Source organism: Gracilinanus agilis, chromosome 5 (assembly GCF_016433145.1).
Source record: "Gracilinanus agilis isolate LMUSP501 chromosome 5, AgileGrace, whole genome shotgun sequence".
Taxonomy (NCBI): domain Eukaryota; kingdom Metazoa; phylum Chordata; class Mammalia; order Didelphimorphia; family Didelphidae; genus Gracilinanus; species Gracilinanus agilis.
Genome location: NC_058134.1, coordinates 137,158,772 through 137,176,721, shown reverse-complemented (window position 1 = coordinate 137,176,721; position 17,950 = coordinate 137,158,772). Strand labels below are relative to the sequence as shown.

Here is a 17,950-nt window from a genome sequence, read left to right as displayed (position 1 = left end):
TTGTTTTGTTTTTTGAGTAGAAGTCTTTAGATACATGTTTAATTAGGTAGTAGTTAGAATAAAAATGAGTTGTAGTGGTAGCTGCTTCTATATATTTGCATATATATATATGTATATTTGTATGCACGATATCTTGTCTATGATATCTACCAGCTGTAAGACCATGGGCAAATCACTTAACTTTTCAGTGTTCTAAGTTAATTTTTTTTTCTTTTTCAAAAAACCTTACCTTCCATGGACTTGATTTGTTACTTTGCTAATTGCCTAGACTTAAGAAAGTAATGGAAAAAATATTAATAAGACAAATTAAATGTAGGAATATGTTTTGTGTCTAGTTTTTTTTTTCTTCTGGAGTGTCTTTTTAAATATTTACCAACACATCCCAATGTGTGACCCTGTTGGGTCATTATAGTCCTTTCGAATACTTAAGAATTCCTTCATTTCTACTTCACTTAATGGTTTGGGCCTGCTGACTAGAAACTGAAATTTTCTTCTTTTAAAAACTTCTCAGCCTCCTTATCAATTGTCTCTTCTCTTCCTGTGTCAGCAAAATAGGTACCCTATCTCCTTGTTGAGATTAACTTCTCAACACGGGTTCTTGATCCTTTCTGCTAAGTCTCTTGCTTCAACAATTATATAACTCCTCATTCTCTTCTTCCCACTGATTACTTCTCACCTGTCAATGAGCAGCCAGAAGATTCTGAACTCTAATAAAGACTTTCCTCAATCCTTTCTACTTCACCCAAATAGCATTTTATTTCTTTTCCCCTTGGGATTAAGTTTCTTGAATAGTAGTTTAGGCCTGGTGACTTTTCTCTCCCTAACACCTATCATTTTGTTTCTGCTTCCCCCTAAAAATAACCAAACAAGACAAAAGTGTTCTCTCAAAGGTCATATATCACTTCCCTGCCGTCAAATAGGATTGCTTTTTTTTCCTTTCTAGGTCTCATCCTCTTCCACTTCTCTGGAGTATTTGACACTTTATTAATTACTATCCTCTCTTTCTGGATACTCTACTTTGCTTGTTTCAGAGATACCACATTCTCCTTACCTCTATTACTGGTCTTTCTAGCTCTCTCAGTAATATCGTTTCCTTCTTTCAAAGTATTCTTTTTCATCTTCGGTTCTCTTCTCTTTTCCCCTTATGCTGACTACTTGGTCAATTTAATTAATTTCCATTGCTTCAACTATTTCCCCTTTGAAGGTGACTCTCAGGTTTTTACTTCTAGCTCTGACCCCTTCTGAGTTCCAAGATCCCATCATATCTACAGCATGCATTTACTTTAATCCATATATGTAAGTTAAAATTAATGGTTTGGCTAAAGATATGAAAATTATAAATCTTTTATTTATAAAGTAGAGAAATACAAAAAGGTAGAAAAGACATTAACCTAACTAAATATTGTTCTAGTCTTTGGCTCAGCCAGGACTTGTTAACCTTCAATCAAAATTAAACTATCTCCAGAAGACAGAAAGGGAAAACCAGCTATCCACTCACCCAAGACAATGCCTGGAGCTGAAGGTGACTCCTGAGGCCTAATTTCTTCTTTGAGCTGACCTTCTTCTTGAAGCCAACTTCCTTCTTGGACTGACTCTCTTCTTGGAGTTCACTCTCTACTAGCCTCCTTCACCAGACTACTCTGCTCAGGGATTTTCATGGCTTTTGTGGTGGTTTCCTGTCCCTGACCCTTTTCACAAGGGCCAATCACAGTTTCCAAATTGTCTGAGTTCTCACCTTTGGAACCACACCTTTCTGTGTGTGAACTCTTAAGTTTCTGGCTTATTCTCACCTAGCATCAAGTAAGGTGTGAACTCACTAAGTGGTTTGTGAGCTCCTCCACCTAGTTCAAGATTGCCAACCAAAGTGTTAATTAAGCAAAGAGAACAAAGAATTCCCTTTTCACAAATGTGAACTCAGAGAGAACCAAGGATTCCCTTTTATGTATCTAATGTCTATTTTATATATAATGATATTCTAAGCTCATATGCCTAAAAAAAGCTTCTCCTTTCTTCAAAAATCTGGTCTTTTATCTGACTTCACAATTTCTATCAGTGCCACTAACATTCCACCAAATCTTTTGCATTTAAAACATGTCTTTATCTTCCTATTATCTCATCTCATCTCATCTCCAATGAGCAAGTCTTTTCTATTTGGCCTCAGCAATAACTCTCCTTAGTTTTCCCTGATTCCCTATTCCCACTGGAATCACCCTAGTATACTTCTTCATTAAAATCCACCTAAACTTTCTTGGAGACCTTCCCACCTTAAATTTTTTTTCATCCACCTTACAAATTACCCATAACACTTCTGCTAGACAGAATTCTGTTATGCACTATCTAGTCATATCAGTTCCCTACTCAAAATTATTTAATGACTCCCTATTGCCTACTGTCAAGTTGAAATTCCTTTGCCTAACATTCAAAGTCCTCTATAATCCCATAGTAGTTTATCTGTCTTCATGAAAAAAAGAATGTGGTCCTTTTCTTTTAAAGCAAAATGGCCCAAATAAATTATTCAAGGAATTTTGTAAGTAGAATCAAACTATTCTAATTTATATGACTGTTCTTTTCCTTTGTAGCACTCAGTGCCTAGTATAGTTTACTAAACTTGGTAGATTCTCAATAATTGTTTGTTAGATGAATTTTGAAAAATGATTTTATTTCACTAGCTTGCAAAATTTTTATTATTTCTTCCTGAACTTACTGCATATCATGGCAATAATGTATTGCTTCTGAAGAGAAGAGTACCAATATTATGGGCCACATTTAAAATTGATAACTAATTGTTTTTATAATCCAGATTTTTTGAGTTTGTATTCATCAGTATTATTACTTCTAGTTATGGTGAAATATGAATTACCTGTCAAGTAGAAAGTGTTAAGTTGTGGCTAGTTGTCCTACTAGAATCCATTTAAAGAACTGACTTTCTTACACAAATGTAACTTATTTCATATCACAGTAATGCCATATTAAGAATATTTAATATAATTTTCTTATTGAGATTTTTTCCTCTTTAGAATAATTTCTTTATTTTAAAAGCTATAATTTCTCAGCAAAGAATTATGACAGAAAATTTCCATCTGACCAAACTACACATCTTAAGTCTTATAATCAACCTGTAATTTGCTTGTCTTATTATTTTAATAGGACATATCAAAGTTTGCGGAAAAAGACAACACAGTTCTTGGAGAAGGTGGAATCACTCTGAGCGGAGGTCAACGAGCAAGAATTTCTTTAGCAAGGTTAATATTTTGGTATTTATTCAGTTGAAATTTGCTATAAATCAAACATTAATGAATAGGCACAAAACTATTTTGATATTTTTAGAACATTTTGATGTTAAAATATCTCTGGTTTCAGAGCAAGAGTGTTATTTTCAAAAGTTTTATAACTAGTTTATTAAAAACATACTTTAAGACTTATAGATAATGATGTAGTGTCAAAATCTGATCAAAATGAAAAATTTCATATGAGTGAACCCAAAACTGTAGCTCTTATTAACAGAAGTTTTTCCATATACTATATTATGCAATCTGAATCCCCCTGAGAACTGGGAACTATTAGTATGATAATGCTAATTATAGAAATGCAATTCAACTCTTCATTCAAGTGAATCTTCTCTATTCACAAGATATAGAAGAGCCACAAATCAAGCAACAAGTTATTTAGTTAAGATTGACTAGCAAAGTTACCCACATAAGAAAATAATCCAGGAGCAGAATCTTTCTTATTTTTCCTTCTCCCCTTTATAAAATTGATCTCCTGTGGATTCTATGGGGAATGATTCTAGGGTAAATTCAGGAAGTGAGAAAGCTCTCTCTCCTTTCCACTGGCTGATGGATTATTTTTTCTTCATATCTTAGTGTGGTCTTGGTAGCCAATATGGTCATCTGTGTACACTTCTGAAGAGAGTTGTCTTGCTAGCTTCTGGTTCATTGGAATTTTACTAGGACTCCTGTATTCAGGCTATCACACGCATGGTTTTTCTTTATTTTCTTTTCTCCAACTAAAGGCTATTCCCATTTACAATAAGAGGTCATCTCTGACTCTCCTATCTCTTAGTTTATTCTTGGAATTGGCAAGAAGCTTCTGTGGGGCAGCTGCTCTTACCATCCTGTGGTAGATACCATGATGAATGAAATCTTCACCTGTGGCTTCTTCTGCCAAGCCTGCACCTTCTTAGAAAATCCCTGCTTCTAGTTACAATTGTGGCATATATCTAATAATCTTGTATTTCTCCTAAAGAATAGTAGCTTTCTTGCCTCAGATTTTGTGAGCAGTAAGATCAGATAGAAGTTAGACATTTTTGGCAATGATCAACTTGCCTCCAGTGTGCTATATGTTCCTCATGATCACCCTGTAAGGTGGGTAGGACTTACTCATTGTGATTGCCCAGATATTAAGTTTAAGGCCAGTTCTCTGTCCCCTAGTTTTCATTTAATAAGCTTAAAGGTTAAAAAAAGAGGAAGCTTCATTAAGTTAGTTGAGAGTGGCTAGAAGTTAAAATTGTTAAAGAAGAATGAACACAATGGGTTATTCTTACCAATGTGGAGAATTATACTGGAGCTCATTGTATTTTGCACAGAGGTAATAAATTATAAAGTCCTAGAGTTGAATGGAAATTCAGAGTTATCTAGCCTAACTGTGCATGAAGCATGATTCTCCTTTATAATTGATTAGTTTGTTTTTGAGAACAAAACACATTAAGTTGGCTGAATCATAATTCCATTTAGCCAATTATCTCTGATAATAAAATATCTCCAAAGCTATTCCTCAATCACTCATAACTCATTAGAGTTATTAAGAAGGGATGAAATGGACTCATTAAAGTTTCACCTGGATAATGAGAACAAGGGCATTGATAATTCATAAATTAGTTGAAAGTTGACTCAATGTCTGCCTCTTAGTTACCCTGGTTTCCTTTGAAACTTAGTTCAAAGCTCACTTTCTGAAAGAACTTCTCTTGATTTTCAAAGCTACTCATACCTCACCTCTCAGGTTACCTTATCCTAGTATTAAGTAGCAGAAGTAGGTTTTGAACATAGGATCTCTGATTCGAAATCCAGCATTCCTTCTAGAATACCATTGTAATTCCACTGACCAAGAAGTTATTTACATGTTATAAATTCTCCCATTAGTGTATGCTACTTAATGGTAGGGAATGGGCTTTTTTTTTTTGGCTTTTTCTTTGTATTCCCAAAGCTCAGCACAGTGCCTGGCACATGGTAAACTTTTAACAAATGAATGTTGAATAACTGTACTAGTACATTTCTGAATAAATGGGATAAACTTCTGAAAAGCTTGCATTTCTATTTTTGTCCTTTCTCCAAACAGTTTTCAAAAATGATTTTAACTAAACTGTTTATGGGGTAGCTAAGTGGCTTGTATATTAACAGCCAGGCTCTAGAAACCTAGAACCTGGGTTTGAATCTGACCTTGGATAAGTCCTCACTGTGTGACCCAGGGCAAGTTACTTAATTCCTACTACCTAGCCCTTATGCCTCTTCTGCCTTGGAACCAATGCACAGTATTGATTCTAAGATGGAAGGTAAGAGTTTAAAAAAGAAAAATACTCTGTTTGCTTTTAGAAGTTATATTGGTTACCAATATCACTCCTTCTACCATGTGAGTATTTCCTTCTAGTTCTATTCATAGAAATGTTACAAAAATAAGCCTCTGCCTATTAGAACTGAGAGACAGACACAAAAACCAGATTAAAAGGAAAGGCAATGGCCATTCCTTTTCTATGATTACTTTGGATTCTTCTATCTCACTTTAGTGGGAATAGTTTGGCCTTGTATGAGTAAACCAGAGTTATCAGCTGCAGAAAGCAGGTTGCCCATGAGTCCAGTTTGATAGGCTAGGAAGTCCCTTGATTGCATACTGAATGAATTGGAAATTAACTGTGGAATATGATCCTGAAGCTGAACGGTTCATATGGACCATGGATCAAGTACTACAGGACCATTTTAGGAATGCCTACATTCTATCCTATTGCACTGCCTAAGAAGTTTGGGTGTCTTAGGGTCTGTTTCAAAATTAATTTGATTTTCTTGACGGGTAAAGCTCTCAGATTTACCTTAGAGTTCATTTCATTCTTTGAAGTGGCCTTTGAATGGATTTATCTTTTCTAGTGTACTTAACAAAGTTAAGCTAAGACTAAATCAGGCTGGTTAGCCTGGCTCTGTAAGTCACATGGTCCCAGCAATATCTTTTTTTGGGGGGTCGAAGTGGGAACTTTTAAATCTCAGTTATGCTATTGAATATCTCTACAACATTGGTTAAGTTAGCTTAGTTTTCTGCCTTTGTTTCCTTATTTGTAAAATGGGGTTGAGGAGAGGGGCATTAGACTATCTCTAATGTCCCTGCTCTAAATATATAGACTATAGTGCAAAAATTTATTTTAAAAGCCCTTTTCTACGTTTACTGCAGAAATGCCCTCACTATGTTCTAGAAGATTCTCTTTTCCTTTCTTCCTTAGTTCCTTCCCTCTCCCTTTCTTAGTTTTTCCCTCCTTCTTTCCTTGTTCATCCATTCATTCTATCTTTCCTCCCTTTCTTCCTTCATTCTCTCCTTATCTTCTTTCTCCCTCTCCCTCTTTCCTTCTTCTATCCCTCCCTCCTTTCTTCCTCTCCCCCTTTCTTTCTTTCTTCCCTCCCCCTCCTTTATTTCTTCCTTCTTTTTCTTTCCCCTCCCTTCTTTCTTTCCTTTCCTCCTTGCTTCCTTGCCTTTTCTTCCTTTTCGTTGTTGCTCACACTTCAGAGTAAAGAAGTACCCAAAACTTAGTCAAAAAAAAACATGTCAGAAATCAAGAAGTACTAATTTAGAATTAGGCTCAGATTCTAGATATACTTGTCATCAAAACATCATATCAAAACTGAATAATTAAAAAAACACAACTAGATCATGTAGATTGGAAGGTGTTTTTTTTGTTAAAGGAAACAAAACTTTTTTCTTCATTTTTCTCATTTAATTTTAGAATTAAAAAATGTCTGTAATATGCTATAATATAACATCATAACAGGAAATACATGTAACAGTCTCATGGATAAAGTGGTGTGTGTGTGTTGCAAAGTGTGAAGCAATTCTTTTTAGGTTTTCTCTGGGATGAAGACAGAAATTCCCCTACTCTCACCCTACTTCTAATGTGTCACCTCATTAATTTTTCCAGTTTCAGAAGCCATTAAGTAGATATGAATGGAATTTCATTAGAAGGTATTTTAGAATGCAAAATCTATCATTAATAGATTGATTTGTTTATTGGCTCTGAGCTGTTCCCCTAGGAAAACCAAGGAAATGTCTTTTCTCTATAAGCCTTTTCTCCTTTCTCAATCACAGACTTCAAACTCATTGACTTGAACAAACATAAGTGATATCATCCCTATAATTTATCAACAGTTATACATAATACATGACATAGATAAATATTTAGAGAATGTATTGGTTGTGAGAAAAGTCACCACCAGAGTCCACTGTGTGCTCCTTAGAAATCATAAAAGAAACCGTTGACTAGAATTCTTTTCCCAGTAGCTACTACTATTGGATCCTCTAAAATTCCGTTTTCTCAGGATGAAATATAATTTTGCTCAATTCACCTCTGGAATGATAAACTAGATCTCTCAAAATATCTCTTCAAGTTCTCAAAAATGACAGTTAATTTTGTTAATCCTTCACAGACTCATTCGCCGATGGAGTTATGTGTAATTGTTACCTTCATCAAAGGTAGCCCTCCAAATTTCCTCAGAAGTTTTCTTAAAATCCTCTCTCAAGGTTTCACACAAACTCCCCCAAAGATGACTGTTAGTGGTCAGTTCCCAAGATTCTATTCCTTTTCTTATAGATGTATAGTAACACTATCCATTGTCTTTGTGATGATAGGTATTTAATCTGGGGCTACAATTGACTTTAAGTAGCATTTAGACATTTGTTACCTTTTACTATACATTTGTTACTTATACCTCAGTGCTTCAATGGAGTTATGATTTCATGGATTTCAATATTCTCTCCAGTGCAGATCATAATCCATCCATCATTCATTCTGTGAAATGCCCAGTTTTGTTCTAACATAGACCCTCCACAAGGGGTCTAACCTGTGCACCTAATCGTCTATTAAGTTCATATGCATTTTAAAAAGCAGTAACAGATTTCTTGCTGTCAAATAACTAACATATTGAAAAAAATTATGTGAATTACAGCACAAATTCTCAAACTTATTAAAATATTTTCCCAAGTTTGTAATCTTGTTAAGTGAAAGAAATATTTTCATTATACCTTTTGTATCACTAATGTCTGGCATAATCATTTACATATAGTAGGCCTTTATCAAAAGTGTAAGAAATTTATTAAATGACATTTCTGAGTAATGAAGAAATTAACTAAATTTATATTAATTTATGAGATCAGAATTATTCCAAAAGCTAATCAATGGGAATTTTAGATGGGTAAAAATATTTTTCCTCATAAAGTTAAGAAAGCACGATAAAATGTCATGGATGAACCCCAATAGTTAACTAAGTTAATCATTCTTCCTTTGAGGAAGTTACACATTGTTTAACACTTGACATTATCAAGACCAAATGTTCAGTGATCATTATGTAGCCATCAACATTATTTGTTATTTTAAAAATCAGATGAGTTTTCCTGCATTATGTTCCTTCGAAAGAAGTCATATGGTTTAGTGGAATGAACATTGGATAGGAATCAGAAACCTGCTGCTGACATTTCATCTGCCTATAAACAACTCATTTAGTGTCCCTTAGCCTGTTTTTTTCATTTCCAAAGTGAAGAAATTGAACTAGGTCAGTGAATGGTGGTTCTCAAACTCTTTCAGTTACAGAACGCTTCAGTTTTAGCAAAACTTTGCTGTAAACCCTCAGGTAAAAACTTTTAAAATGATTTTTAAAAAATGCTAATTCTTACTGCTTCTGGTAGCAAATAGCATCAAGCTGGTTAAAAACCTAGCCACATTGGAAACCACTTAGAGAGAAGGATGCGTTTGTCCTCAGAAGTTTTATTTTATAATTAAATGTGAGAAATCAACTTGTTATATGCTTCATCATCACAATTTTTATTTCTCCTTTTACTTACAAAACACAAAATTTGGAGAAATCATTTCAGTTTGTTATATTTTTCCTCAAAAATATTTAGGAAGTTTCTTTAATCTCATACTATGTTTAATTTGTAAACATTTGCTGATAGAATACTCTGTATCAGACTCTGACACAAAGGAATGGATATGGTTTTGCCTTAATTATGTTTCTTTTGTCTTAAGAAACAAATATTTAAAGTAGGTCTGTGAATGTCTAATTCTGCCATCAGTTTTTATTGTCAATATTTTTACTTTTAACCAATTAACAAACAGCATTTGTTAAGTGCCTGGTATGCTGCAGAATATCAAGCTAGGTCCCAGTTATCTCTAATGGCACAAAACCATTATTAAATAAAAATAGAAGAGGACAATTATTATTTCATACTGTCTCCACTAAAACACATTGATTGGGCATCACATATTGCTTAGATCTATTCAGCAACTGATTTTGACCAGTCTTGAATCATACTGAATATTGACTACCAGCAAATATAGACGGAAAAGCTTTATTGTGTGCATTTTTACTCTCTTCTTATTTTATTTGAGAGAACTCTCATGCTCTTTTGTGGAGTCCCAGATATCTATAAAATAGTCGCCCAGTATCACTCTAGTTGATTTTTAAGATTGCTTTTGCTGCTCTGATTTTCTTTGGTTTTCAATACTATTTCAAATCTCTTCTAGTTTTTAAAATTGTTTTCTCAAGACAATATATTAAAAGATTCAATGTTTAGATTACTATAAAAATGTGCTATTTACATGGCATCTCCATGAATTAACTTTATTCAAATCTAACAAAATATTTATCTTCATTTAAGTAAGTATTTGGTAAAAGTAATAAAATCCCATTCATTAAATCACTTAAAGAAATGGTATTTAGAAAATTGTCAGTAAATATGGATGAAAAATGATTTTATTTCCATTTCCTTTTTAGAGCAGTATACAAAGATGCTGATTTGTACCTCTTAGATTCCCCGTTTGGCTATTTAGATATGTTAACTGAAAAGGAGATATTTGAAAGGTAAGTTCTTTGAATAATTTACTTAATTGAATTGTCTTTAAGGGAGGATCTGACATATTATTAACATAAGGGAGTTCTTTCAGTGAGGAAGCTCCTTCTACCAAAGAAGATTAACATTTTTTCTGCAATTCATATTCTTAAAGAGTAGTTGAGAGGCATGGAGGTTTGATATCATTCTTCCAAGGTTAAATGGGCAATGAATAAAGTGCCAGACCTGAAAGCAGAAGACCTGAGTTAAAATGCAGCCTCAGACATTCTACTGTGTGACCCTGGGCAAATCACTTAACTCTGCCTCAGTTCTTCATCTGTAAAATGAGCTAGAGAAGGAAATGCACTCCAGTACTTATGCCAAGAAAACCCCAAATGGGGTCACGAAGAGTTGGACATGACTAAATTACAACAGCAACAACACACAGAGGCAGCACTTGAACCCAGGTCTTCTTGGAGGAAAATTGGAGGGACCACTTAGCAAGTTGTTTTTAATTCAGTACATGAGGACCTCATACTTAGAAGAATTTAGCCACTTTTATTATATGGTTCAAGAATTTACTTCCATAGTCTATTTTTTTTCTTTCACAATTGTACCAAGTTTATTATGGTAGTCCCAGTTTCATTATAAATCAGTGGGTAAAACATGAAAGGAAATTTGTGGAATTGCTTAAGAATCAAAAAGCTCAGAAATTTCAAGAGGCATCAATATAGAAATGGAAGTTACATAGGGCTAAAGAAACAACTTGAATCTATTCTCCCACTTCTTCCTCCATTTTATAAAGAAAGTAAAACAAAAGAAATTAAGCAAAGTATATAAAGTCATACTTTATCCATAGAATTTATTTATGGCAAAATTAATTAAAAACATCAATCCAGTTTGGAACCAGAATTATAACCCCTTTTGTGGTCAGAGAATCCTTTCTCCTCTCTTCTTTACCAGTTTCTGGCACCATGAACCATAATCAAATCAACTCTCCCATTACTCTTGGATAAAACTTTCTAGACAAAAATGGCCATTTCCTAGCCAATCTTCTTCTGTATAATTAGTCTCTCCTCATTCAAATATAAACTCTTTGAATGTAGTGATGATAATAATAATAGTTAGCATTTATATATACTTATTTATATATTTAAATATATATGTGTATACATACACACACTTTTACAAAGGTACTGTGCAAAACATGTTGCAAAAAATATGTCATTTGAACTTCAAAACAACTCTGAGAGATAGATACTATAATTATTCCCATTTTAGGTTTGAGGAAACTGAGGCATATAGAAGTTAAGCAATTTGCCCGTGGTCCTATAGCAAGTATGTGTCTGAGGTTGTATTTGAACTCAGGTCTTCCTGACTTCCAGGCTCAGAGCTCTCTTTCCATTGTGCCTCCTAGTTGCCCCAAAGACAGTTCTGAAAGACTTCCTTCGGTTTTGTATCTGTATCCTAAAGGCTTAATATGATATTTAGCAAATAGTAAGAATTTAACAACCTTTTTTTCTTTCATTAATTCATTAAAAAAAACATGAGAAAAAGTTTATGCTATAAGCTACATCATAGATATATAATCAGTTAATGAAATAAAGCAAGGGTTATTAACTTTTTTCTGGATCATGCACTTCCTTGACAATATTGTAGAATCTATGGGTCCCTTCTCAGAATTAATTTTTGGGGTCTATATTAATAATTGAAGAAAATGCTAGATTTTAGTTAAAGATTAGTGACAATAAAGATGTAATTTATCTCCCACCCAAGTTTATGGCCCCCCCATAAAATGTGGATGGGGTTACTATAACCATTAGAATTGGCTAGAGAAGTGAACATCTCATTGACATAAACCCTTTTTCTGTTTTTGAAGCTGTGTTTGCAAGCTGATGGCAAACAAGACCAGGATATTGATCACTTCTAAAATGGAACATTTAAAGAAAGCTGACAAGATATTAATATTGCATGAAGGCAGCTGCTATTTCTATGGAGCCTTTTCTGAACTTCAAAATCTGCGGCCTGACTTTAGCTCAAAACTCATGGGATATGATTCTTTCGACCAGTTCAGTGCAGAAAGAAGAAGTTCGATCCTAACAGAAACCCTGAGACGTTTCTCAATAGAAGGTGATACTGCCGTCTCCTGGAATGAAGGAAAAAAGCAATCTTTTAAACAAACTGGAGACTTTGGGGAAAGAAGAAAGAATTCTATTCTCAGTCCACTGAACTCCATAAGGAAATTTTCAGTAGCACAAAAGGGTCAACTGCCAATGAATGGCATTGAAGAAAATGATGATGAGCCCTTAGAGAGGAGGTTGTCTTTGGTGCCAGATTCTGAGCAGGGAGAAGCGATTTTGCCCCGGAGTAATATGATAAATACAGGTCCAACACTCCAAGGTCGAAACAGGAGACAGTCAGTATTGAACTTGATGACCCGCCCATCAATTAGCCAAGGTCAAAACATGTATAAAACAGGGAATGCTGCCAGGAAGATGTCCATGGCCCCCCAGTCTAAGTTATCTGAAATTGATATTTACTCCCGACGTTTATCTCAAGATAGTGGCATGGATATAAGTGATGAAATTAATGAAGAAGATTTAAAGGTATTCATGTGAATTATCAATGGTAGCCTTTTCATATTCATCACTTTTGTGTTTCCTAGCATGGGGAGGGGAGAGGGGAGAGACAGAGACAGAGAGAGAGAGAGAGAGAGAGAGAGAGAGAGAGAGAGAGAGAGTTATATATTTTGACCTAGTACTACTTTGGAAGAGGGGGGAAATTTTTAAATTAGTTTATGTGACCTAAAAGTATCAAGAGAACAAACTATTTTATAGCTCTTTTGAAACATTCATTTGTATTTAAATGCAATTTACAAAGCCAAGTTGAAATTGAGTTGGATTGGTACTTTACTTTGGAAAAGTGAATTTCCTTACTGGACATTCCAATTGCAATATTTGAAGGAAAAAAAAGACCAGGTAAGCATATAAAGAGGTTCCTGTACTGGTCTGTGCTGTGAAGAAACATCTACCTATGTACATTAGCACTGTTTTTACAATTTATAGTGAACTGTCTAGGATTTAAAAGGTTAAGTGACTTGCTCAGAGTCACAAAGTCAACTTGTGTCAGAAGCCCCAATAGCCTAGTGGATAAAGTATTAACTTCCTAAATCAGGAATTACGGGGTTTTAAACCTACTTGGAGTGAATAATAGTTTTATCCTCAAAACTCCTATACATTCCTAACTATTTAAATATGAATTATTTGCAGCTATTATTTATTATATAAAATCACTGATTTGAGAGTGGCAAGGATCCTTAGGGTAATTTAATATAAGCTCCTCATTTTATAGTCAGAAACTGAAGATCAGAAATATTATATAACTTATCCAAAGTCACATAGCGGCAGAGTCAGGATTTGAACCCATGCCCTCCAACTCAAAATCTACAGTTCTTTCTACAATATAACCCTGTCCTTCATTTCACTACCTATAACTGTATGAAACCAAACACCAGACTACATATGAAAACCTCTTTGAATCAAAATCAAAGCAAATGATTTGTAGGTCTGTCACATAAATGACACTCAATGTATGGACAGAAATGTAAGAGAGAAAACAGTGTTCTTGCCCTCTGATTTAACTTTTATGGGCCTCAGTTTCCTCATTTATAAAATAAGGGAAGGGAGATTAAACGAGATAGTTTTGAGGTCCCTTCTAGCTCTAATCTATGTTTACTTTTTTAAATGATGGAATGAGACTATATAATTTCTAAGGTCTCTTCCAGTTCTGAAATCTATTCATATTTATTTGTTTATAATATCCAGAGTTAATTCTTTCTGGACAAATAAGGTTTTAGCAAAATTCATATATTTAGCCAACTGCTAGGGCTTGCATTAATTCTAGTCCAACTCAAGTGAGTATTAAAATCCATATGGATCAATTTTCTAAAAATTTGTGATTTTTAAGAATTGAAAATCTGATCAATTATTGCAATTGCAGTAAGTAAAAAGATATTTTGAACCTCACATAATCATTGAATGGAAAAACATTTTTTAGGAACTGAGAAAAACCTTATTTTTGAAAAGTTTTGCATTTTATTTAAATCCAGAAAGTTTATGTGAAGTGCTAAGAGACTTTATAGTGAGCTTTATTTTCAGTTACATTGTCACATCAAGATAATAGATCATTTTGTTATTTCATTTAGATGCTATGTTTTAGTAACTCACCAGGTTTGTATAAAATGGTATAAGATTTTTCCTGGGAAAGTATCATTTGCTTTACTGGGCTATAATTCATAATCGTTTCTTTTTATATGGAACATTTACAAAATGCAATTCAGATTTCAAAGAATAAAAATAGGGGGCCATATTCCTGCCTGTTCTGTTAACTGCTTTTGAAAAGAAAATATTAGATGTAGCTGTTTAATTGACACACCCTTCCATTATCTAGTAAAATGACCTTGGATAAATCATAGCCTTTTGTGCTTCAGGTTTCTCCTTAGAAAAGCGAAGAATTAGACAAGGATGATGACGTGGTTTACTTGATCCCTCCAATTTTTCTATAGAAGAACTCAAAGCACCATTTGATTTTAATTCAAAAAGGTTTTTCAAACCTCAACCTAAAGGTTTTCTTTCTCTCTCTCTTTTTTAAAGGCCATAATAAAGCAATCTCTTTTGGACTTAAAGATTCATTGGAATCACTTCCTCTAGGATCTTGTACTTTCTTTCCAAAATTTGAGAACTTAAAGAATCATAGAACAAAAGATGATAGGATCATAAATTTAGGTTAAGAAGTCACAGAGCGCACCAAATCCAACTCTCTCATTTTAGAGTTGAGGAAACGGAGGCAGAACAATATGAAGTGACTTCTATAAGGTCATATAATCTAGTGATTATCTGAGGCACAATTCAAGCTCAATTCTTTTTAACCTTAAGTCTGACACTGTGCTACCCAGCTGTCTCATCATTAGAGCTGGAAAAGACTTTAGAAAACCTTCCCAAGCAAGTTAGTTGTAGTGCTGGACCCAAATCTAGGTCTGTCTGTTCTCAATCCTCTTGAAAGCTTGAATATCCTACCACCAAAGAGGTATCTGATTCTTTGATTATTTAACCATTTGGATTTTATCTATGGAGCACACTAATGACTTTAGGACTCCAGAAAAAGAGTCCCAGAATAATAATCTTGTATTTTCATTGTTATTATACACAAAGGAAAAGGGTAAACTTGGGGGAAATCTCTTTTAAACCTCTTTTAAAGATCCATTTTAAGGTACATAGAAAATTTGAACTTAGAAAAATTCCATACCATAATCTAAAATAAAAGCATATGAATGACATATTTTAAGTGATTATTCAGTTATCCAGTCACTTGACATAGACACCCTAATTCGAAAAACCATAGTTTTTCTCCATATTGAAAAGGACAGGGAGTTTGCTATAGCATCAAGCTGATGACATCAGAAATTTTCCTTGTTTGTTTAAATTCCTGAAAATTCTCTAAATATCAGAAAATAACAATGAAATGATTTCTACCTTTCTCAATTAAAAATATGAATGTAATGTGGTCCAGTTTGGGACCATTATAAATAACCATGGTCATTTTTTCCCCAGGAGTGGTTTTTTGATGATGTAGAAAACATCCCAGCTGTTACCACATGGAACACCTACCTCAGATATATCACTATTCATAAGAACTTAGTTTTTGCCTTAATTTGGTGCCTCGTTGTTTTTCTGGTTGAGGTAAGAATGTTCTACTTCTACTGAATTATTATCATTCTATATGCAGATTGCAGTTTTCAAGTTTATTGTGAAAGTTATTCTCCAAAAGAGTAACATTAAATTTTTATGTACTTGCATTTGGTATCTAGGAGAGAAAAAGATAAAGCTTATAATAAGGAATGGAGTGGGACTAGTAGTCAAAGCATGTTAGAGACCAGACTAGAAAGGTATATTAGAGAAATGAGAGAATTAGAAAAGAGATTAATTAATTAATTAAATTGCAGAAGAGATGAGAATTATTTGAGAGAAAAGGACTCTTCCAGATTGGGAATAAGCATCAACATAGTGCTTACTATGTGCCAGGCACTGTGAGCTAAGTATTTTTCCAAATATTTTCTCATTTGAGCCTCACAACAACCTTGCTATTGTGATCCTCACTTTAGTGAACTGAAGTTAAGTGACTTGCTCTGCCTCGTATAATTAGTGTCTGAAGCTGGATCTGAACTCAGGTTTTCCGAACTCCAGGCCCAATGATCTATCCACTGCCTCACTAGCAGCATCTATCAATAGTAGATGATATTCTTTTGATGACTGAAATATAGATAAACAAACCCGATGATATATCTGAACTAGGAGAGAGAAAAAGATGAGAAGATAACTGAGAGAAGGAGAGGAGGGTAAAGCATAGAGAAGAATGAAACATACCAATGAAGAATAGAACAAGAATCTAAATAATTCAACACTGATCTACCTTAGACATATAGGCAATTATTTATAAGAGGTTGTATGGTCATATGTAACATATGAATGGTTATCATAAGCACAGTCGTGAGTTCAAAGACCTTTGTTCTCTTTCCTCTAAATGTGAAACAACAATAAGTTTAGCTAACAAACAGTAAGTTTATTTTTAGGGTCTATAGAGATATCACTTCCCATATATAATTTCTGAGAAAAAATGTTTACTCGTGTAATTACATTTGCCTTATTTCCCACTTTAATTTTTTTCTTTTGTCCTATCTAATTTTACCAACTTTTGAAAATCCTTCTCATTTCTAAAACTGGAGCTTCCTAGTCCTCTGGACCAGAGGTTTAGAGATAGAAGGGACTTTCCAGAGCATTGACCCAACCCTCATTTTACCATTGAGGAATAGATCAAGAAAAATTAAATGACTTGCCAAGGTTAAACAAAAAATAAGGGGCAGAAACATGGGACCCAGATCCTCTGACTCCAGTAAAACAATCTACTTTTACAATTGAAATATCTAAATTTCAGATTTACAAGACTTTTAAACTTGTTTTTCAAATTTTATTTTTATTTTGAACTTACCATCAAATAAAATGTCATTGTCCATATACTGAGTAGAAAAGGCAAAGAGAATTGCAAATGATCTTCGGATCTCTGTTATGTACAACTTACTTTCCTTTTAAAGTATTAGTTCAACCTATAAATTTCTACCATTTCAATTGATAGTCCATTCTCTTTCCTCCTTAAGATGTTTAAATCACACCTTTTATCTTAATTTCCTAACTCTTAAGTATCTTCTCTGTGTAATAGAGTACTAACAAAGTAGGTTTTAAACATCGTCTTAGTACTAATTTGAACATTCTTTCCATATAGGCAAAAGAGAGAATAGTGAATTTGAAGATAATACTAATAAAAACAATAGTTAATATTTTTATAGTTAGAAATCTGTATGTGCCAGGCATTATACTAAGTGCTTTACTTTATTATCTCCTTTAATCCTCACAAAACCCCCTAGATATAGGTGCTATTTCATCTTTACTTATTATAGATGAGGAAACTGAGGCATATAGAGGTTGTGACTTGACTAGTAGGTAATGTCAAAGGTCACCTTTGAACTCAGATCTTCCTGACTCTCAGCCCAAATTTCTATCAGCTTTGCCATCAAATGCTCCCATGGCAGTTGATGGCAGGCTTCCCACTTTCAGGAAATGATTAATAAAAGTTGCCTAACAGAAAAAAAATGATACCTAACAGTCATGCCATTAATCTTGGGCGATCTTGCCAAATGATCATCATTAATATGAATTAAACCCCACCTGCTGACATAGTAAATCCCAAACCAATACTTCAAAATAATTAATGGTCCCAATTCCTGGACTGAAAAGTCATAATATTTGTCTTCAAGTCAGAAAGT

At 33.9% G+C, this 17,950-nt stretch overlaps 1 protein-coding gene across 1 annotated transcript in view; it reads left to right on the top strand.

Annotated features, from left to right (window-relative positions):
• Window positions 1–17,950, top strand: part of CFTR (CF transmembrane conductance regulator) — a 212,974-nt gene that overhangs the window by 116,482 nt on the left and 78,542 nt on the right. The window contains 4 exon segments of the mRNA XM_044678477.1: window positions 3,148–3,242; window positions 10,020–10,106; window positions 11,954–12,680; window positions 15,684–15,812. Coding sequence (XP_044534412.1) covers window positions 3,148–3,242; window positions 10,020–10,106; window positions 11,954–12,680; window positions 15,684–15,812 — 1,038 coding nt within the window.